General features: G+C 33.4%; 3 protein-coding genes across 7 annotated transcripts; 1 reads left to right on the top strand and 2 right to left on the bottom strand.

Moving 5' to 3' along the window:
* The first annotated feature begins 424 nt into the window (after positions 1–424).
* On the top strand, positions 425–9387 carry LOC117910723 (filament-like plant protein 7). 3 transcript variants are annotated; one of them, XM_034824856.1, is made up of 6 exons: positions 425–805; positions 2843–2952; positions 4783–4921; positions 5059–7564; positions 7856–7916; positions 8595–9387. In XM_034824856.1, the coding sequence occupies exons 2-6, from the start codon at positions 2854–2856 to the stop codon at positions 9084–9086; spliced, it is 3297 nt and encodes a 1098-aa protein (XP_034680747.1). In that variant the 5' UTR covers positions 425–805; positions 2843–2853; the 3' UTR covers positions 9087–9387. The 3 variants fall into 3 exon arrangements, with proteins under 3 accessions (XP_034680747.1, XP_034680737.1, XP_034680733.1); XM_034824846.1 differs by having other exon boundaries at positions 426–798; XM_034824842.1 differs by lacking the exon at positions 425–805 and adding an exon at positions 825–1140.
* Positions 9388–9404: 17 nt separating this feature from the next.
* Positions 9405–12749, bottom strand: LOC117910732 (protein IN CHLOROPLAST ATPASE BIOGENESIS, chloroplastic-like). 2 transcript variants are annotated; one of them, XM_034824871.1, is made up of 11 exons: positions 12566–12742; positions 12222–12305; positions 11356–11430; positions 11225–11267; positions 11052–11109; positions 10675–10842; positions 10536–10598; positions 10352–10446; positions 10149–10230; positions 9921–10031; positions 9405–9836 (listed from the first exon to the last, which is right to left on the bottom strand). In XM_034824871.1, exons 1-11 carry the CDS (start codon positions 12663–12665, stop codon positions 9696–9698), a joined length of 1020 nt encoding a protein of 339 aa, XP_034680762.1. In that variant the 5' UTR covers positions 12666–12742; the 3' UTR covers positions 9405–9695. The 2 variants fall into 2 exon arrangements, 1 of the variants encoding a protein (XP_034680762.1); XR_004650753.1 differs by lacking the exon at positions 9405–9836 and having other exon boundaries at positions 9981–10031; positions 10348–10446; positions 12566–12749.
* Positions 12750–18295: 5546 nt separating this feature from the next.
* LOC117908623 (O-acyltransferase WSD1-like) lies at positions 18296–20921 on the bottom strand. Of its 2 annotated transcripts, none has more exons than XM_034822286.1 (6): positions 20121–20921; positions 19438–19510; positions 19279–19349; positions 18978–19190; positions 18767–18904; positions 18296–18684 (listed from the first exon to the last, which is right to left on the bottom strand). In XM_034822286.1, the coding sequence occupies exons 1-6, from the start codon at positions 20853–20855 to the stop codon at positions 18526–18528; spliced, it is 1389 nt and encodes a 462-aa protein (XP_034678177.1). In that variant the 5' UTR covers positions 20856–20921; the 3' UTR covers positions 18296–18525. The 2 variants fall into 2 exon arrangements, with proteins under 2 accessions (XP_034678177.1, XP_034678183.1); XM_034822292.1 differs by having other exon boundaries at positions 19279–19346.
* Between the last annotated feature and the right edge of the window lie 2490 nt (positions 20922–23411).

The following is a 23411-nucleotide window of genomic DNA, read 5'->3' as shown; positions in this document are numbered from 1 at the left end:
AAATATAAAATATTTTTAAATAGATTTTTATTTTACAAAAATCAAATAATAATTTAAAAAAAAAAAGAATCGTTTCAAAAGCAATTACGAACCTTAGAATAATATTTTTCAACTTTTGGAAGTAATTGGCTTTTGTGTAGTTAAAGTGAAATAAAAAAGTGACCGTTTTAAAAATATTTTAAAATTTTAAAATGTTGCATTTTCATTTAAAGCATAGTTGAAATTTTTGTGAGGAAAAACGGGAGAATTAATTACAAAAATTATTAAATTCAAATTATTTTCATTTTTACGGTACTTCCAAACGTAACCGAAAACTATACTTTGATTATTTTTATTTAGGAGGAAGGGTTTGAACAGAGCGTGGACGTCTGCTTGGGTTTTGCTCCGCGTGGGATGAGGCTTCTCTGTCAACTGTTGACAGCTGCTCTCGCCCTCTCCATATCTCTCTTCCTTTCATTTCATCCCCTTTACCACCGCTCTCCTCTCTTTCTCTCTCTCCTTTATGGCTTTGTGTCTCAATTGGCCCCTCACTATCATTGCAGACTCTCTCTCTCTCCCTTATTACTTCCAGGGTGACTGTCGGTGGAGTCATACTGTTGCAGTGCCTTGATAGAGTTTTTACTGGGATACTTGTGGTTGCAGAGGCTTCCGATCAGCTTTTCTTTCACTCTCATCTCTTATGTAGAGTTTTTTTCTTCTTTATTTTTTTATGCTTTTTCTGCATTCAAGTCTCCAACCAACTTTCTCTGGGTTTGGGAATTTCAACTGTAGCCATACCTTGATGCTACGAGACACCAGGTGAGAAGTGAGAAACCTGTTACAGCTTCAAACCACACCTACCCTTTATCTCTTTTACCTTTTTCTATATGAGTTTTCATTTTCATGGCTTCTTGTCTTCTTGTAATTGAACCAGTGTATGATCGGGTTGCAAATGCGGTCGGGTGTAGTTGTAAAAGTGAAGCGAGTTAGCATGATGTTTTTTTGATGATCACTGTCGGGACATTCGTTTCTAGCTATAATTTTCATATGGAGTTTTCTAATTTCTGCTTTAATTTAAGAAACCATTGATGTGTTCCAAGTCTCAAATGGTCTGATTAAGTGACTTGGCCTTTAATTGTAAGCCCATTGATGGGATGCAAGGTAGCAACACCCATATATGTTCTTTAAGGTCTAAGTGTCATACAGTTTATTATGGGTCAGAATCTTCTTGTAAAATCATTTCTCACATGGCCAGATCAAGATATTTTTTAATTTGATTGTAAGACATTTGATCTGGCTCAGGCCTAGCTATACCTGGATGCTCTTTAATTTTTGGGGTATTTCTTATGAATAAGTTAATTTTTGGATATTGGGTTCTAACTCCAAGACCATTAATTTGGTCTAAAGTGGCTTGTTAATCTAATCAATACAAAGTAGATATAATCGGATTCTTGATGTCAGGGTTTCGTCTGTCTGCTGTATTCATATCATCTCTGACTTATTGGTAGTCTGCAGGTGTTGAGGATCAATCATATACAGCAGACAGTGTTGAAGTTGGCAAATTTTTTTCATTAATTCAGTTCGTAGTGTTTTCCAAACGGGCTTGGTTTTTCTCCTATTAGCTCCTCTTTGATACCTATCACATTTCACCGGTTCCAATTCACTCCTTTAGCTCTTCTGATAAATTAGGATGGGCCTCTAATTAGGGTGAATGGGAAGGCATTTATGTGTTGTACGTCAATGTATACTATTCACTGCTTCAAGAAGTACAGATTTATTGTCTATGTTAAAGTGTTCTATAGTGTTTTGGTTTTGCTTCAATTGCCTTTCATTATATTGTCCTTAATACACCTAACCACCTTTGTGGGAAAATACCTTTGTGGGAAAATAGAAGAAGAGTGAAATTTCATGAGATGGACATTGGCAGTGATAACAAGAAGAGAGAGATAGGGTATTGAGTTAATAAGTAGTAATGATACAAAATAGAGGTGGTTAATACGTTTGATGAGTGTAGACTCACAACATCATGAAATGGATCAAAATAACTTAGAGATACATATATAGTAAATTTATAGTTATGGTTTAAATAGAAGATGAGTGGGAACATCAAAGAGAATCGCTGGGGGAGGAAAGGAGCATTGGCTTTAACTAATAGTATGAATTTGATCTTTGGGAGTTTCTAATTTTACGTATTTTCACATGTTTCTCATTGTAATTTCTATACAGACTCATTAGTTGTTGGAGGGGGGATAAGATTCAGTTTTTCTGTGTTCTAGAGATGCCCTTTGAATATAAATTTAGTAACTGAGCTCATTAAATGTATCTTCAATTGATCAGTAAGTCAATAGGGTTCTCATCTAATGATTGACAAGTTACTTGACAATTCTTGATACCAACTTTAATAAGATAGATTAGATCATAAGAGATGCAGCTGAGCCTGTCAACTATCAGAACCTCATATTAAACTAGAGGTGAGAAGTAACTCAAGTATGAAATACTCCTTTCTGTGCATCATCTTAATTTAACCATCTGTCCAAGGAATTGATAGAGATAACTTTGCCTCTTATTGTCTGGTTATATGCATTTCACTTTCATGTTAAACCAAAATGTTCTTGAAAATAATTATTGTTTGTCTGATTTTCATATAATTGCTTTTAGCTCAAGTCAAAGATGCTTAATATTTCCTTTCTTAATGAAAATAATTATTGTTTGTGTCTGATTTTCATATAATCGCTTTTAGCTCAAGTCGAAGATGCTTAATATTTCCCTTCTGAATGAAAATAATTATTGTCTGTGTCTGATTTTCATATAATCTCTTTTAGCTCAAGTCGAAGATCTTAATATTTCCCTTATTCTTGAACAGAATCTGAAATTATGGACCATAAGACATGGCTTTGGAGGAAAAAATCCTCCATGAAGACAATTGTTGCAAGTGACAAACCCGAAATGTATTTGGAAGGACATGAAGAAGAGGTAATCCAAGTTCATGTTTTTCCAACTGAGTAGTTTTTAACTTCTTAGGTTTTCCTGTTTTCATTCATTTTCTGCATTTACATTTGGAACTGCCGCATAGAAGGCATCTCATTCATTTATGTTATGAAGCTTTAACTTTTTACAACCACAATTTGAACATTTATCCATGATTATTTCAACTCTAGGCCCAATGGTAGGTATAATTTTTCCCTTGGAATGCTGTGGAAGCTGGTTCTAGAATTTGCTTTTTCATTTGTTTGATGGCATTAATGGAAAGCTGACCTTATGTACTCTGTGACTATAATTAACACTTGCTGGTTTCCAATTAGGAAAGACATCAAATGATCTGACTTCCAAATGAGCATCTCAATATTGCTTTTGGTGTTTCTCATTCCATCATTGGAGGTGATGGGGAGGGATGGAGTCTTCTTATTTGCTCAGTTTTCATATATATTCGGGCCTTGTTCCTAGTTAAATCTTGGTTGGGGTGATGGAGCTGGAATATTTTCTTGTTGCAGTTAGACAAATAAGACATGTTGGGGGGGCCCATTCTGCATTATTTTTCCTCTCTTCTGGCTGGATAAAGAGAAAATTTATTTTGAAAGTCTCTCAAAACCAAAGAACTTTGTTACATTTGTCTTAAATTGAATCTAATTATCCACCTAGCTCTTACTGATGACAAAAGCATCATGAATGAGAGCCGCTAAGTATTCTGAGGCCTTTAGAAAGGAGATATTTTTTTTTTCTCTTTCCATCACTTCCTTGGGGGATAGATGAGTACAGTCTTCACACATAAACAACGCAGCTTTCTACATTAAAAGAAAAAAAAATGAAGTTCTATATTGGGGATGTTTTGATATTGAACTGTCGCTACCTGTCCCTTTAAAGTCAAGTTGCTAATGGTTTGGCCAATTTATTTGAGCTGTCAAAATCTAGCTTACATCCTGTCCATTCTTTAGTCTTTTGCATAGTGACAGCTCATGCTGTTTGCCTGCAGACATTGTCAAGCATTTTGAACCAGTGAATTCTTGTATTTTGAGTACTACAGCAAAACATTCCAAGATGTGAATGTTCTTAAGAGCCTGTTTGGGAGAGCTTTTGATCAAAGTGCTTTTAGTTTGTGGTGTTTTTCAAAAGTCATTTTTGAAAGAATTTCCTATCAAGTGATTTTCCAGGAATCACGACAAGTGATTCTCCAGGTTTTTAACAGTGATTTTCAAAAGTTTATCAAATACCTAATTTCTGCAAGGAAGCGCCTCTAACTCTCTCAAAATCACTCCCAAATGGGCTCATAAGTGATCTGCTCTCTAAACCCTGTAATTTTTTACCTTGCAACTTTAAGTGGCTAACGTTCATCAGTCAGCCAGAACTCAAGGCCAAACTCCCAGTTGCATTTGGCGTTTATACCACCTTATCTGTAGACTCGTTGAATCTCTATTTAATTACATTGGAAATGAAATTATGACTGGTAAGAAAAACCTGGGGAAGTTCTTGGTGAGTGAGTCTAAGACGACCTTAGAGAAGTGCCTGAGCTGAGCTACATTTAATTCACTGAAGGTGCTGCTGGTACTTCTGAAATGACAACTTCTCCATTTTTTATTATGGAATTTTACATTACTTCTTAAGGTTTTCACTTCCAGGGCAGTCAGGACAGATTTGAGGTGTTATGCTGGGGAAAGAATGTTACCTCACACTATTACTGTAGTTTTATCTCTTTCACATTATGAGCACAAAGTATGCTTGTTGGTTGCATTTTTATTCAAGTTTAATTCATGCTGCACATCTCGATTCAAATTTCTGTAATTGTCAATGTTTCATTGGATCATACAGATGCCTCTAACAGAGACATTAGGTCTAGAGGGATCCATGAAAAACCTAAATGAGAAGCTTGCTGCTGTTGTGGATGAATCTAAAACTAAAGACGATCTTGTGACCAAATATGCAAGAATGGCAGAAGAAGCCATTGCAGGTAACTGTTATCTTTTCTCCCCCTTCTATGATGCTTCCCATTGAGATCAAGCATTCTGGCTTTTGTTTTGTTGATGCTTTTTCAACTGTGTAGTGTAGATTTTGGTTGATGCCATCATAAAACGTATCTTTTTTTAGGTCGGGAGAAGGCAGAAGCAGAAGCATTGTCTCTGAAACAAGAATTAGATGAAGCGTTAAATCTGGGTGTAGCTGCAAAAGAAAGGCTAAGTCACTTGGATGCTGCACTGAAGCAATGTATGCAGCAGTTAACTTCTCTAAAAGAAGAACAGGAGCAAAGAATTCGTGATGCTGTTATGAAGACATTGAGAGAATTTGAAAAGACACAGAAAAACTTAGAAGATAATTTAACAGAAACAAGTAAAAGGCTTACAGACTTAACTGTTGAGAATACTCATCTGAGTAAGGCCCTTCTAGCCAAAGAGAAATTGATTGAAGATCTATGTAAAATAAAGTCCCAGGCAGATACAGAATTCAAGGCACTAATGGCTAGACTAGATTCCACAGAGAAAGAAAATGCTTTTCTAAAATATGAGTTTCGCATGCTTGAGAAGGAGCTTGAGATCCGGAATGAGGAGAGGGAATTTAACAGGAGATCTGCTGAGGCAATACACAAGCAACACTTGGAGAGTGTGAAGAAAATTGCAAAGTTAGAAGCAGAATGCCAGAGATTACGTCTCCTAGTGCGAAAGAGACTTCCAGGTCCTGCTGCTGTGGCAAAGATGAAGAGTGAAGTTGAAACGCTGGGAAGAGATCAGACAGAGATGAGGAGAAAAAAGTTGAATCCCATGACAGGAGGTTTGATCGCCAGAGATGGCCTTGTGGAAAAGTCTTCTGAAATTCCCAGTAAGAAGATGAGTTTCCTTATCGAGCGGTTATGTGAAGTGGAAGAAGAAAACAAAACTCTAAAAGAAATTCTAACCAAGAAAAACAATGAACTCCATTCACCAAGACTTTTGTGTGCTCGAACACCCTCTAGATTTGGACAGCCTGAAGCTCAGCTTGGGGAGTCTCCAAAAAGCCAGAAAACTATGGATCTGGCAAGCTGTAGTCCCATATCAAATGGACACTCTCTAACTTCTGGTTTTGACATTGGCAGCGATGATGGGATTAGCAGCTCAGGTTCATGGGCCAATGCTTTAATATCAGAACTGGAACAATTCCGACATGCGAAGCCCAAGAATCCTTCAGAATGCAAAACTATTGTATCAGATATGAGTTTAATGGATGATTTTGTTGAGATGGAGAAATTAGCAATAGTTTCTGCAGATACACATTTTCAAGGTTCTCATGTTCCTTCAAACACAAGAAATGCCTCTGCAAATACCCTGGAAAAGGAGTCTGGTGGGTTTCTCTCAGATTCAACAGGTAAGGAATTAGTTCCAGTAGCGCAAGATTACTCCAGCTCCACTGACACAAAATGGGAGACTCAATCAAAGGATGGATCCATTGGAAAATCTCGTGATTGGCTTCAGGATGTTTTGAAGGTGATGTTGGAGCAGAACTGTGTTTCAAAAAGAAGCCTTCGTGAACTTCTCAATGACATTAAAATTGCTTTGGGTTTTGTGAATGATCCAAGTGTTGTTGAAGCTGATAAAGCAGCAAGTTCAAGGCATCTGGGAGAACCTGACTCTCAACCTATTAGTGGCTACATCACTTGGAAGTCCATGGAGTTTCCCATGGCGGGTTCACTTCACGAAGGTTCTGTTATTGGCACCTCAGTGGAAGGAGCAAGCCATCAGCAGAATCAATCTGATCTGAGCAAGTCAATCTCCAAAATTATAGAGCTTATCAAATCATTCAATCTAACATCTCTAACCAATAGTAATGCTCCAAATGAAGGGTCAGAGGGGGACAAGAGTTCCTCACCGTGTAAGAACTCACCAACACCTGCAGATTACTTGGTTCATGTTTTTCGATGGAAGAGCTCTGAATTAAGTAGTGTTCTATTTCAACTCATTAACATTTGTAATGATCTTTTGAGTGAAAAAGCTGATCTTGAAAATTTTGTGGGGGAATTGGCACTTACTTTGCACTGGATTATGAGCAACTGCATTACCCTTCAAGATGGTTCAAGCATGAGAGATGAGATAAAGAGGCATTTTGGTTGGGGTGCATCACAAAGTGAAAGTGAACCTGAAGTTGGAGTCGAAGGCGATCATGAATCCAAAAGGCAGTCATATGGTTGGCCCTTGGGTGCTTATTCAAATGATCAAAATGTTTTTGAAATCGAGAAGATTCAGTCTAATCTGCAAGAAGAAAATAGGGGGCTGAAAGATGAGTTGAGGAAGATGGAATCTGCAAAGAAAGATTTGGAAGCAAAGCTACAGTCAGCAACTGATAACAGCCAGGCCTTGATGAATCAGCTTGAGAAATCAGAACAGAGCATTGGAAGCTTAAGGACAGAACTGGAAACCTTGAAAGACTCAAAGGGGTTGATTGAGGATCAAATTGAGAATCAGAAGTTGATTAATGAAGAGCTCAACACCCAGCTCACAGTTGCCAAAGCTAAAATAAACGAGGTTCTCCAGAAGTTTTCAGCGTTGGAAGTGGAATTTGAGGATAAAAGTAACTCCTGCCAAGAACTAGAATCAACATGTCTTGAGCTTCAGCTCCAGCTAGAAAGGTAAATATCGGTCTCTTTGCTATTCCTAACCCTCTCTATGGTTAACGAGAAAACTGAGGAAAAGATATGAAAATCAAAATTTTAATCTCTTGTTTTGATTCCCAAAAACTCAACCAAACTAAGCCAAATAGTTGTATCAAGCAACAGCTGAGTAGAGATTTTTCTCATCTAGGGTCCAAATAGTGAAGTATCCACGATTCAAAATTTTAAATTTTGATTATAAGTAGGAAATAAAGAAAAATTTTGTTTGATTGGAAAGATATTTCTGATTTCTAGTAATGTGATCCACAGTTTCCCGGAGAAGGAAGTTTCAGAGGCCAACCAAGATCAAGAAGGAAAGCAACTCCAAACTGTAAGTTCCTCTTTTGTTTACAGAAATATATTCTAACTGAAACAAGAATACCATATACTTATTACTATGTTGTTATTTCCAGATTATTAAAAATATTTCTTTGTCATCGCATAACATATTTTTGTACTCCCTTTATCTGCTCCATTCATTTTAGTCTAGCCATTAGTCCCCATTGAGGAGGCCCTAGGGCGTTAAGATTGCATGGAGACATGATGTGCTTCTACATAGAGGACCTGAGTTCCAATTCATTCCCCTTGTGTAGATTTGATTACTTAAACTTATACCTATAATTACTCACGAGGAAAAGAAAAAGAGAAAAAAAATGAAAAGAATGAACAGATTTTTATGGCATGGAGCTTTTAAAACTGGTTTTAAAGATTTTTTGCTCAACTATTTGTTCTCTTGATTGAGGGTTTTTGATGGTTGGAAACTTGTTTTCTTTTATTGATAGTATGGCTAGGGGTTAAGGCTTGATTTGTCTTATCTCAAAATTGCAAATTTGTTATCTACCCAAAAAAAAAAAAAAAAAAAAAAATGAAAAAAGCCCTCTAAGAAACATATGATCCTTAAATCTTCTCATTTTGCTCGGATTACAGATTTTGTTAATAATCAACCAGAATTTTAGAGAAAAAAATTATTATACAATATTGAATAGAGGTATACTGTTAAAATTTGCAGGGCTGGGAGATCACAGCAGCTTCAGTGAAGTTGGCAGAGTGCCAAGAAACCATCCTAAACCTAGGGAAGCAGTTAAAGGCTCTAGCTTCACCAAGGGATAGAGCAATTTTTGACAAAGTTTATTCTACAACCAGCACGGCTACAAACGACAAGAAGTTGAGCCATCGCTCCTCCCTTCGGGATCGAATGCTAGCTGATGATGATGCTGACACTGAGGTCTTCAAGTCCCCCAAGATAAAAGAAATTATAAGCACTGCCCATATACCATCCACTCTTGGCTCCAATAATTCCAATTCCTTTGATGCTCCTGATACCCATGTAGAAGCCCCAGATGCATATCATGATTCGAAGCACAGAGCAGTCACTCCTGCTGTCGGGTCACTTGCAATAGTGCCAAGCAAGAAAAAGGGAGGGGCAGGTTTCTTAAGGAAGCTATTGCAGAGGAGGAGGAAAGGAGTTAGTAAGAGGTCTCTCTCCTATGCCAAGGTGTAGAGCCAAAAGAAATCTCTTGTTTGCCACCAGTGTGAATGGGTTGACTGTTGATAAGTGTGGTGTTTGATTTTGCTGCCTTGATAATTGGAAAATGGTGAAGTTTGGGCTTCTTTAGTTATTTTCTAATTGGAGAGAAAAAGAGAAAGAGCTTAGTATTAGAAGTGTTGCCAGTGTGTATATTTCTGGGTGCCAAGACCTTTGTTACTATGTTGTTGGGAAAGAAACGGCTCTGACTGGGGGGCCACTGTTTATAAAAATGCCATGGACCAAACTCATCTACAACAAACCAGACACCTTCCTTTATTACTAATCTGATCATCTGTTTAACCAAATTTATCATTGTCTCTTTTAATTGAAAGTAACATGCCTTTCTCAACATCTATGAACCATGATACCAAGTTTTATCTTTCCTTGTACCATACGGTTTACGAGAAGTTTATGCACATGCCCACAAAAAAAAAAAAAAAAAAAAAACCCTCTTGCTCTCTTAGAAAGGACATTTACAACCAAAAATCTGGGCATGCTTTTCTACTTCTCAACCAATCAACTAATTTATATATACTTCTCTTAATAAATCAACCAGTTGAGGTAAACCTCAGTGGTTGGGTGTCAATCATTGTATAGAATAAATCTCGCAATTTCATCGAGTCCAGCCTCCTTGTAACATTCAGCAATGCGCTCCAGAGAGTCAGCCCAAGTCCCTTCAACAGAAGCTAAGTCCAACAAAAATGCAGCTTCATCCAATGCAACCTTCATGGGAAAATTGGAAAAACCATAAAATGGTATCTAAAACTTAGGTCACCAATCAGATAATAAGGTCTACTTGAATGATACCTGGGCAGGAGCTTTCCCCTTCTTAAGATCTTCATGTCGACCCTCCTCTGTCACTTTCTCTTTGATATATTCAATTTGCTCATCTTCCCATTGTGCAATGCAAGCAACTTCCTGATCACGACCAACAGATATCTCAACACCCTCTCATTTACACATGAACAAAATTAAGAAGAATACAGAGTGGAACATGAAAAAAATGATTGATATTGTCCAAAGAAGGTCTCATGCCTCGTATTTGCAACCCAAAGTCCACCATGGTGATTTTAAAGCCACCCTCGCAGCATCTTTAGCTTCTGAGTTACGTCCAACCCTATAAATAGCAAAAATAGTTCTCTTGATAAATAGTAAAAGCACAACCTCAAAATATTTCAAATAACCTACTTCGAGAACAATTAAAGGCATAAAACTACTCAGGCAAGATTCCTACGAACTTCAGCAAAACCTCTGCATTAAATACAAAAGGTCGCCCAAATCCTGGAAACAGATCCTTCTTTGTGTAGAACTCCCCTGTCACCAATGCTGAAACCTTCAACACAAATGTGAAAAGAAATTATTAAAACAAATCCCACTGGATCAAGCAGCTTAAAAACATGACCAAAATCCAGGAGTTCTCACATCATCTCCTTCCTCAAAATGGCGCATGATTTTACGCTCCAACACATCTGGAAACAACCCAACCTAGAAGAGGAACAGACTATCAGTATGTATCAAGTGGGTTCATTATGTAAACTGATTTAAACTATTCCTTTTGTACCTTTTTTAAGAGATAGACATCAATGTTGGCAATCTGGGAATCAGCAAAATCACCCATTCTATAAAGCTTCTTACCAGCCTCAGAGGAAGCATGAAATAGCTCACCATTAGTTTCATGTGAGTTGTTGACATCTTCTTCAACCAACAGTCTATGAATATATTGATCTACCTGTGTTGCAGAAGCTTGTATAAGTTGTCTTCTAGACAAATATGAGTAAATAGTTCAAGAGAAAAGGGTGTTGAGCCTTAGGTTGCATGTTCAGGTCTGTTACCAACCAAAAGAAACAATGAAGCCTCTGAGATGCCAGATGCTTCAATATTAAATATACTCATTCAATCATGGACACTAAATGCATGCTTTTCAGTTTTTTGAATTACATTCTTGGCCAAAAGCCACACCCCATGCTTGCGAACTTCCACAACTGGCATCTCCATTCTGTGTGAATAGCAACAGTAGTATGAAGATAAATAAACAAAAACTTTGCCATGAATCTACATTGATTTGCAGCAAAAAAGGAATAGAATGAGCATTAGAGATCCAAGTATCTTACTGGGGTGGTGCTGTTGGCCACCGCAGCAGTGCAGTCACAGCACCTATTGACAAATAAATTATAACAAATGGACAGGTTGATGATAAAACTGCTCAGAGTAGCTACTAATATAAGCACATGTTTTAGCTAACCTGAGTTCTTCTGTGACAGAGGAATAGCAAGGGGGATCAACCCTTGCCTAGCTCCGGGAGAAATCACAGTTTCACCTGTTATCAATCAAACAAAACAAGATAGAAGTTGAGATACTTAGAAGGCAAAAAGGATTTTATAAATGGCAAGGAGCAAGGGGTTTCAACTTTAGGATTATGCAATGTTAACAATAGATTATCAAACATAACAAACAGATGAAATCTCAACTTGGTGGTTCCAGAATATTAAATGTCACTGCAGACATAAAGAGCTGATCAATGAGAAATAGACAGAAAAATGACATTTTCTGCAACATTTAGATGTGTCTTGAATTAGAGGACCAAAAGAAACAAGGGCAGCATAAAATCAACATGCTTAGGGTGCATTTTCTATATGGGAATAGGAATGGAAATAGGATAGGAATCAAGGCGAATCACAATACCACAACGGAAAGAGCAATCAAAATCTAGAAAGATTGGGATTTGGTTTCCATACTAATGAACTTTTTATCCCCCAATCCCATTTTCAAAAACAATCAAAACACGATAATGAATGGGAATGGAATTGATTTTCCATTGCCATTCCCATTCTCTATTCCATCATTCCAAACGTGACCTTAAAGAAAGTGAACAGATACAATGTCGATTCCAATTGATAATTGCTGATGCAAATGACAGTTCCAGAATGCCCCATGGAAAACAAAGACCACCCACCCAAATCAATGATCAATGGAGACATTTACAGCTTCCCAAAAGCAGATAATGGTCCACCAGCATTGCTTCACAAGTCAATAAATGCGCTATACAATACTTTGCCTGAATTCTAAATACATAATTGCAATAATAAAAAAAGCTTGAGAACAGCCCACCTCTCGTTTGAAGCATTTTCAACAAGCAATGAAGGTGCTCAGGAGGCTGAGTGACAGCTACATCTTTGATGAATGATACATGCCCTGTATTTCATTCAGAAAAATTGTCAAGGAATGCCACGCCCAAAATATAGTGTACTGACATACTGTATTTGAAGGATCTAATTCAATGGTTCATCCAGAACTCAACCCAATTTCCCAAAAAAGGGAAAAATCATCCATATTTAATAAAAACATTAAAGGCTCACTTTGCATCCCAATTTCATCACAATTGGAATGCGAATCTTCATGAATTTTCACAATCCAAAATTTTCAGAACTCAGTTGATTCGGAAACCCAGTCACCTGAGGAAGATGAAGAGCACTGAACCCTAGCTCTGCCGCGGCGGAGAGGCAGGGCAGTTGCACAAGCGGGTCTGTGCACCACTCCCACGCCCACGTTCATTTTTTTCTGCTCTGTGGTGTTCTTCTGCAACCAGCCACCACCACCAGGATAAGAAGTCCAATGCCCTCAACCATAGCCATACATGCTTGGTTTTGCCTCCCAAAATTTCAATTAGTGGATTTATTTTATTTTAATTCTTTAAGCATTTGGTCTTGACTCTTGACTACCATTTCATAGAAAAATTCAATCATAATAATAATAATAAAACGGATAGATTTTTCCAGGTTGCTAAGTATTAAAAAACTTCATCTTAAATTCCCCAACAAACCAGTGCTTCTCTGCCACATGGCACCCACGTGGCCCAAGTTCTTTTTAATATTATTTTTCGGTTTTAAGCTCGAGTTAAACCATAATTTATAACTACGATTTAGACTATATTTCAACATTGTAATTACTGACTATAATTTTAGTTTCTGAAGAGCCAAGATGACGATATGACTAAAAAGAATTAGTTTAGGAATTTTTTTTCATGGGGAATTAATTTGAGAATTTTTTATATAAGATATATTATTTTGCTCCCAAACTCAAAAAAAAAAAAAAAAAAGTGAAGAAAATAAAAAATAAAATTTAAAATTAGTAATTAAATTTATATACCATTTCAAACTCTTTTCGTTACTTAACTATTTTGTATAGAAATTTAATAATTTAAAATTATATATATAGTTTTTATTAATTTTAGGTTATATTCAATTCTCGAAAAGTTTGAATAGAAATATAAGTGAAAAAATAGAAAAAAAAATAAAACTCAATAAATTATTTTTATATATCATTTTAAACATTTTCAAGTATAACTACCTCACATTTGTTATGTGATGTTTGTTTACGAAAAAAAATTTTCAAACTTTTCCTATGGAGTGTTTGTTTTTGGAGGAAAAAAAAAAAGCAAATAATAATAATAATAATAATAATAATAAAAAAGAACATATTTTTATTCCCAGCAAAACTCAAACTCAATTATAGTCCACTATTACTAATGTCCATAATCTTCAAACTACCTCACATTTGTTATGAGATACTTGTTTACGAAAAAAAATTCTCAACTTTTCCTATGGAGTGTTTGTTTATGGAGAATTTTTTTTTTTTTTCAAATAATAATAATAAACAATATATCTGAAATGAAGGAAAACATTTATGTGGATGAATCTAGTTGTCAATGGTTCTTAATGACATGACAAGTAAAAATGACATTTTAATGAATAATTATATGACTCTTTAAAAAGTGCATGTATTTCAAATTATTTATAAATAGATAAAGATAATATTGATTTAAAAAAATTGGGTTCCTTTTTCTATATATTTTCATATTAGCGAGTCAAAACTTATTTTTCCCAAATAATTTTTTTTAACATTTTTTTCTTTCCTTATAACACCTTTTCAAAAACCAAACATAATCATAATTATATTTGACTTTCTTTCACATTTTTTCATAATACAATTAAATATAAATAAAAAAAATCATTTTCCTTAAGTTATGTTTGATTTCCTGAAATTTTGAGGGAAAATACGAGCTGAAAGAAAATAAAGATAAAAAGTAAAAAGAAATAAAAAGTAAAGGAAAATAAAAATAGATTTAAATTTAATAAATTATTTTTGTATATTAATTTTAATTTATTTTATTTATTTTACATCTTCTATATAAAAATTAAATAATTTAAAATATATAAGCTTTTACTGGTTTTAGTTATATTTGATTTTTTTTTATAGTAAAATCAAACATGAAAAAAAAATTATTTTTTTTAACATTTTTTTCAATTGTACTTCCTAGGAACCAACTCACTATTTTTTTTTTCTTGATATTTTCAGCAACCAGATATAATCTTAATTTCTTTATTCAACACCAAGTTTTTTAATTATTATCATTATTCATGGATCATGTATCTTTCTCAATAAAATAAGATTTCATGTCAGTATTTATTATGGAAGGAAATAAAAATGTTATACGATTAAATTTTATGAGCTAGAGTTACTGTATGGTTTGAAAAATAGTACAAGCTTTTAGCTCATTAAAAATGTGGGTAAATCATATTTGAAAATGTGAAACTCATATTGGCCAAAAAAAAAAAAAAAAAAAGGTGAATCAATGAATCTAGTCATTTTTGACATTGTTTTTGTAACGAATCTCACCCATATTGTCCACTTTGAATCCAAATGGACCGTTAAAGTTTTAAAATGTGACTACATAATTAAGAAAAGTTCATACATATGTAGAGTTGTGAACTTTCTCTCATATTCTATGTAGAATATTACAAATATCCACATGGAATTACGGAGCCAAATAGACAAATACCCCTTATTGTATAGTTTGAAAAATAGTACAAGTTTTTAGTTCATTAAAAATAAGGGAAAATCATATTTGAAAATGTGAAACTCATGTTGAGCAAAAAAAAAAGAAAAGGTGATACATTGCATTGAAGATTTAAGATTGATAGTACAAATGAGTATTATAAAGACGATAATGATTTTTATAATTGTTGTAGAGAAATTTTTAATTTTTTATTTAATTAAAAATTAGATTTTAGATCGTGCGCTTAAGTGTTTTCATAAGACATCCAAGTGCTATTTAAGAACGCTCACGTGTTAAGTGTTTTCATAAGACATCCAAGTGCTATTTAAGAACGCTCAAGTGTTAAAATTGCTTAAATTAACTTGACTAGTATTCAAGCTTTCAAAGTCTAGAATATCATTTTATAATTTTTGGAGTATTCTTTTTTTTTTCTTTGTATTCTGACAAATTTGTTTTGAAAAATAGTCCAATTACACTAAGGTATTACCTCCATATATATATATATATATATATATATATATACTTTTTGCACAAAAGATCTAAAAATCATTATACTTTCTATTACAAAAAACTATCAAAGATCTTTGTTATCATTCTTAGGTTAGAAAGAATCACATCTCTTTTAAGGCATTTAGGAGTCAACTAAAGAGCATGATGGTATTGTTACAGGGAGTGAAATAAGGTGTAGGTACTGAATTGAAATTTTCAAGGAGTAGCAATTGTCAAGTAAATTTGTATTCATAATTTTGCGATCTTTGACCCTGTATTTTTTACATCCATAGAATTTCAGGAAGGTTTTATGGATGTGTTTTAAAAAATATTGTGTGTTTGTAATTGGAATTTTTGGATTAACTAACCATTGTCAATTTAATTAAAAAATTTCTAAAAAATAAAACTTTTGGACTAATTAATAAAGAACTACATATTTACTCCTTTAGTAGATAGCATGAAACAAGACATTAATGGTTTGATAACTGTTATTGAAAACAACTTTTTGTTCTTCAGGACAAAAAAGTAGGAAAACATATTTGATAACCAACAAACAAAAATAATTTTTATTCTTAAAAATAGAAAATAATGTGTTTTTAAATAACATTTATTAATTATTTTTACTTGTTTTTTAATGGTTTTTAAAAAAATAATAATTACATAAATACCAATAAGGATTAAAAATAAAGCACTATATATAAAAATTATTTTTAAACATATTTAAAAACATAGCAAATAAGTTAAAAATATTTCAAGTTCTCAAACAAGCATTTGTTCTATAAAACATTCTTCGAAAATAGTTACCGAATAAGGCCTAAACTTCCAGGTAATATAAATATGAAATTAAATTTATGTTTTAGTACATGTATAAGTCATAAAAGAAAAATGGTAAGATCAATATTTTAAAAATTGGTTAATTTCATTGAAACCCCCTAAAATTTAGTGTAAATACACTAAGGCACCACAAATTTCAAATTTTATAGATTAATACTCCTATAGATATATTTCATGCATAAATTTTATTTTTTTAGAGAATAAAATTTAGTTTATAAAATTTTTAAACACTTCTATTAATTTTTTTTTTTATCCAAAATCCTCTAAAAAATAAGTTTTATAAACAGAATAAATTTATGACAAAATTTGAAACCAATAATGATTAAATATAATTACACAGGACACGATCAATTCACCTTATTTGCGAGACCACTTTTCTAATTTGAACCTTTTCAACTCGGTTTTGGAGGGCTAACCCAAATCGTCTCCCCCAAACTCTAGGCTATATATTGAGTTGAATGCTCTCAACGCCTTCCACGCATATGCTTACACGTAATGTTAGACCATATCGTATACGTTAATTCTAATAATGCAAGTTGGGCCACGTTCCTAGTGGTAAGTCATCCACCATGTAGAGTCACTACCAAGATTTAACTGCAACTAAGATGGTGTTATGTTTAGATTCGACAAGTTGGCTCGAATGAGCTACATCTAAATTGACTTCACTTGCTATCTAGTCGTAGTCTATAATTTAAGAAATTGGCTACTAAGCCTACTATAAAGTAGAGTCACAAGCAAAAATTAACAAATTTACAAATTTGGTAGTTGTTGGGCATATTTATTTCCATTCTCAAGACAAGATTTTAATAATTCAGGCATTTGTATGTTGGTTTTTATAGGTGGAATTTTCATTCTTATGCTTGTGGGATTTTTGTTTTTATCCTTGATTTTCTTATATTTAGTATTATTTGAAATTTGTGTTGTGTAATTTGTGATTTAATAAAAAATATTATATTTTTATTTTCAATAATATTGATTAAAATATTTTAAAATTTATAAATAAACAATATCATAATATTATATATATAATTCATTTTTTTTTTCAAATTAGCATTCTAAGGTGGTATTTACTTTTTTAACTTAATATTGAGTGTAATTTGTTTATTTTTAATATTTCTTTTACCTATTAATTTAAAAAAAAATTAATGAATTGAAAAAATCAAAATATTTAGCTTTTTGTTGAATATTAAACATAATCAAAATACAAGACCCTTATTCTATTAATACTTAGTAAAAATAAAATAAAATAAATAAATAACTTAATATTTAATACTATTATAAAATTAAGTTCAATTAAATTTTATTTAGATTTAAATAAATAAATAAAAACAAAGATTACCTAAGTTTTTAATTAAAAACTTTTATTTTAGAAAATAAATAACATAAAAAACTAAAAAATAATAACGAAACTAGGTCAAAACAATGAATTTATTTTTCATATATGTATACATTATATTATTAGGATTATTGTATTTCTTAATATAAGATATAATAAGTAATAAAATAATTTATTTTATTATATAATTTTTCTATTTCATCATTAATCAGATATAAAATAATATATGTTAACTCTTTTTCTATCATGTATTATATCCGATCAATCAAATATGATCTTAATAAATTTATAAAAATCGACACACAAAAATGTGAGCCCATCGTCTGGCTTCCCATGTTTTATCCTCGAGGAAAAAACAACAAAGTTGCTAGATGTGCACCCTAATTTCACATCCTATTTTTTGTCCTAAGGTAGAAGACAAATAATCAAATGGATCAAAAATGGGTACTTTACTTACACGGAACCTCTAATTCATGTGGCATAGTTTCAATCTTCCATTTTGATCCATCCATGCCTTTTCAAAATGTCTTTCTTCCAATGACCACAATGGAGAGATAACATTCTCAATGCATACTAACTAAGCTTAAGTTTCAATTGCGAAAGTAAAGACATCAATCCAAATACGGCACTATTCCTATTCAAAATGACCCATCGCCATCAAACAAATTGCAGTATCAAAATCTAGCATAAGTCCAAAAATTGGCATTGGAAGCCATTTTCCCCTTGAATTTAGTCACAAATACAGCTTAAGGTTTCACTACGTTACAACAAAGGAGACGTATTCGGGATCCCAATAAGCAATTTGCTGAAATTGTGTGATTGGTATAATTATTTGAGAAGGGAGAGAGCTAAAGAATTCATGTAAAACTGTTTATTTGTCGTGTTATTTATCTGCGAAGTATCTTTGAAATTCCATTCTAGCTTCTACTTGTGGCTTCTGCTGCCGCTTCCTTCATTTCGAGTAAGGCCTCCTCGAAGCACTTGGCCAGAAATTTCGGGTCCGGGATGATGTCTTTGGCGACAAGGATTTGCAAGTCAGCCCTTCCTGCGTAGCTCACCATGTGCATTGTGATTGCCTGCATTACCAACCAACAAAAACTCGGAATCGAAAACAGTTCATCAACACAAAATCATAGCAATTTGAGTCTAGAAATGTACATGGGGTAAGGCCGTGGAATTGGCCCTTATGTAAGTGACAGGGTTGCCCACAATTGTGATTTCCTCTCCTGGGCCAAGAACATTTGAGATTGTGAAAGTGGTGTTGCAGACAATCCTGTAATTAAGCACGCAAGCGATCTACAAGGCAGGAAGGAAAGAGTTATTAATGGCAAAAGATAGAAATTGGCTAAATTTGATCTTGATTCTTCACCTTTGATCCCAAGAAGTTCATTACAAAGTAGCCAATTTTGTATGAGAAGTAAGCCTCTAAAGACTGTTTCTTTCTATCGATCACTGTCTTAGCTTTCTTGATATAGTCTAGGGGACCGACAAGGCCCTTATGATAATAAACAGGCAGGAGCAGCATACCGAACTTGTTACCCCACCGGGATCCTGACTTGCTTTGCATCAACTCCGCCATTTCCTGATGAAGCCGCAGTGTCATTCCAATTCAAAAAATTCCATGTCTTATAACTAAATGCGGATGAAAAGGGGTATGACTGAACACTGACCTGCAACCCTGGCTGTTTTCTTAAGTTGACCATGGCCACCCCCGTCATTTGAATCCCCTCCCGCAATTCTACTAGAGGAGATTGAAATCGAGTTAGTTCTGAGTGATTAAAAACTTGGGGTGGAAAAATGGGAGGTGGGTGTAAAAGATTAGTTTTTACTATTTGGTGCTCGATGATCCAAGTATCTAGATAGGCCAGCTGATATCACCCCGAAAAGAACATCGTTAATAGTCTGCATGATAGCAAAGAATAAAACATGTTATCGGGGCAAAGGTTGTTTATTTTTCGTACTTAATTTTAAATAAAACTTAAAATTAAATAATTTTTAATGAATTTAAATATTAAATTAAAAAAATCAATAAATTACTTTTAAGATTCAAAAAGTTAAATATTGTCTTTTTCTTATTCAATTTTTAACGTAAAATTTAAAAATAAATTACTTTTAATAAAAAACTAAAAAAATCAACATTTAAGATCTTAAAATAAGTTACTTTTTTAGGTGGCTGCTTTTGATGCTCACCCCGATCTTAAAATAGGTTACTTTCTCAGGTGGCTGCTTTTGATGCTCACCCCCTACTTGTCGGTCGTTTCCCTCACACGTGATAGCTCAATTGCTACTCTAATTTTTTTTAATTGTTATCTCAACGGTAAATTATTTTAATGCATTAAGTTCATGTATAATTATTTAAAAAATATATTTTAAAGTTTTTAAATTTAAACTCGTACTCAAAAACTGAGATTTACATCTTCTTCTAGATAATGACGTCACCGTGCGTATTTCTAACTGTTAAAAATATGTTCTAATATATCAATATAAAACTATATTTGACGGTTGGACTTACCCCGTTGGGAATCGCATTCTTGACCGTCTTCATGTCATCTAGCAGGAACTTCGCCGTCGTCAACTTTCGCGGCCACAGCTCCACACCGGCACCACCGGAGATCGTTGTTTTCCGGTCCTTGACCCACAAACTCCTTATTATGAACTCCACCACAAATACCAAGGTAAACCATGCTATGTTCAGTAGCTCCCACAGCCGATTGCGTCTCCTGCTGTTCCTCGGTTTCGGCTGGCTGGAGGAGCCCATGGTGGGCAGCTGATCAGGACAATCGGACCGCCGGAAACAGGCGAGAAGCAGTGACATGAGGGAGATCCCATCGCCCAAGGCGTGATGGATTCGAACAACAGCACACTTGTGGGCCGTCAGGAAGTGAATTTCCCATAAAGGTTTATCGGTGCTGAGAGGAGACGAAACCGACAGATCGGCTAAATAACCGTTGACGGCATCTTCGTCGTTATCTCCGTCGAGGGAGTCATTCAGGATGATGATGTGGCGGTCGATGTCGATTTCGGTTTTTCTCCAGTACTCTCTTCCATGGCGATCCCTGACCATGAGGCTACAGAATCTAGGGTGCTTCAGCATCATTGAGTTGGTGATCTCCTTTTTCACGGCGTCCACATCAAAGGGATTTTTGGCCCCAATAACACAATTGATGACCTGGTCCATTTCTGGCCTGAGAAATAGCCGGCCGGCCGGCGTCACAGGTTCATCTTTCTCAATCTCCGGCGACCCCATGAGAGAGCGGAGCTGCAGCTAAGAAAGAAAGGAGAATGGCCGTTTGAAAAAAAATGTCTAGCTAGTGGAGTCATAAATCAGAAATTTTTGTGTCAACCAAGGGTGCACCAATTTCTGCTTCACCTACTAAATACGTGGCAGCTGTCTCAGCCAAATACCCTTTTATTATTTATATATCTATATAATATAAATCTTCTATTAAAAAAATGAGAGGGTATGGGCCATATGGCACACGATTGGACCTTGCTTTAGATGTCACCAAGTTGTCCATATGTTTCCACAATATAATCTTATATCTGATAACTTTATGTCCGTATGTCCGTATGGACCCCATCTTTATGCTTCAATAAATTTAGTAGCACTTCACACATTATTATTATTATTATTGACTCACATCAACAATGTTTCTATCTAGCCTTCCTTGTTACCTTTTTTGGAATTTTTATTTTAATATTTTAAATCTTAATTTCCATTTATGCTCTAGTGAAAATAACAAACACATATAGTTTATTGTATTCTAAAATAATTATGGAAAACAATTTTGTTAATACTATTTTTTCGATGTTTTGTAAGATAAATATAGGTTTGAGTACTTTAAATGTTTTTAAATATGTTTTAAAGATAAAATTTATTCTATATATTTGTATAACTAATTTTTAAAACAATTTTGAAAATCAGGTAAAAATATCTAAAAACAATTAAATGATGTTATTTTCAAACATTGGGTTTTTAAGAATAGAAAACTGTTTTTTAATTGTCAAAGATGATTTTTCTGTTTTTTATTTTTATTTTTTATTTTAGAGAACAAAAAACTGTCTTTGAAAATGATTTTTTATTTTTAAAATAACTAGAATATAAAAAATATGATGTTTTCGAGTAGTATAGTTCTTTTCAGTTTTCTTTACTTGTTTTTTGAGGATTATTTTAAAAAATAATTACATAAATATGAATAATAATTAAAAATAAGAGTTATGTGATTAAAAAATAATTAAAAATCCAATTTTAAAAATTTAACTATTCTATTATTTTTTAATCTTATTTTACCAAAAATGTCCTTATTATTTTTTATTTAAATAATTATTTTTAAAAATCTATATATAAATACTTAAAATAGTAAAAATCATTTATATCGAAAATGAGTTACCTTTCAAGTGAAAATCTAAAAATAATTAAATTTATAAATTTAGAAAATTATTTCATCTATTTTAATCCATTAATTCAAAAAATAAAGCATTAAAATAGAAAAAAATTAAAAAAAAATTTCAACTTCTCAAACAAACTTTTATATTATAAAACACTGAAAAATAATTTTTAAAAACTATTTTAAAAAAATTATTTTTTTTAAACAGTTATGAAATAAGGTCATACACTCTCAAAGTCTTTGTTATTTATTTTTTTGTTTTAATATTTTTTTTTCTATTTTTTTAGTTTTGATTGTAGTTGTAAACTGTTATTTAAAAAAAAATCATTTTATTTTAAATTCAACCGTCGTAAATACTATCCATCACAACATCATTTATAGTTATAAACTTATAATAAATCGTGGAAGAGGCGGAAATTCAGAACCGCTTCCAGTGCATCGACCTGACAAACGGCATGGTGCCGGCGGGCATCTGCAGTGGTGATGGTGGAAAGACAGTGGAAAAGAAACACGAAAAGGGATGTAGGAAGCTTTCAGAAGAATCAGAACATCCAAGGAGGAAAACAGGGGGGCCCGGTTTATTTATAGAACATGCAATAGTACGTCAAGAGTCGGTGGGGGTAGGTTTGTTTGTTAAAAAAATTGTAAATCATGACTTTATAATATGAAATTTGATACATTATCATAGCAGACCAATGATTAATCATCGTCAAAGGTGCATGTTGGAACACTGAATTTTTCCTTACAACATTCCTCGGCTTTTATCTTTTACTGTAGTTCCACGTGTCACCTCTTGATTGCTTGGACTAATAAATATTCGTGAAGAATATTTGAAATTATAGGATCGTGTTAGCCATAGGATCGTTTTCTTAAGAATACGGTCTTCATAAGATTAGTTCATGCTAGTGTCTCACAACATCTAATCGATGGTTCATTGTATTCATTTTGATATCCATTTCAATGCTCACACTATGGAAAAGTGTAAATAATTTTTATTTTTATTTTTGGTAAGAGTCCTATTAGGAATTATTTTTATTTTATTAATATTATATTTTTTGGAAAAATCCTATTATGAATTATTTTTATTTTTGAGATTGTGCTAGTAAAGTCTCATTCCACTTACAAGTTGGTTCCCCTTTTACTTTGAGTCATGTTTTGATTACAAGTAAATTTTCATTGGGATCGTGTTAGTGACCTATAAAAGTATGTTACCCTCACTCTCTATATAAATACCAAATTTTCAGAGTTTTTCGAAGAGTATTTTCACACATCTATATGGAGGAATTTTTTTAAAAACTTGATATGTATACATTTCGCTTACAGGTGAGATCTGACTGTTGAATCTTGAATCTTGGAGGTAGACTATTAATACCCTATTGTATCGAGTTCGTCTTTGAGGAGAGTAAATTTATTTC

This window comes from Vitis riparia, chromosome 3 (assembly GCF_004353265.1).
Source record: "Vitis riparia cultivar Riparia Gloire de Montpellier isolate 1030 chromosome 3, EGFV_Vit.rip_1.0, whole genome shotgun sequence".
In the NCBI taxonomy this organism is placed as follows: Eukaryota; Viridiplantae; Streptophyta; class Magnoliopsida; order Vitales; family Vitaceae; genus Vitis; species Vitis riparia.
Note: the sequence above shows the minus strand (reverse complement) of the source record. Positions and strands in the feature narration are given on the sequence as shown.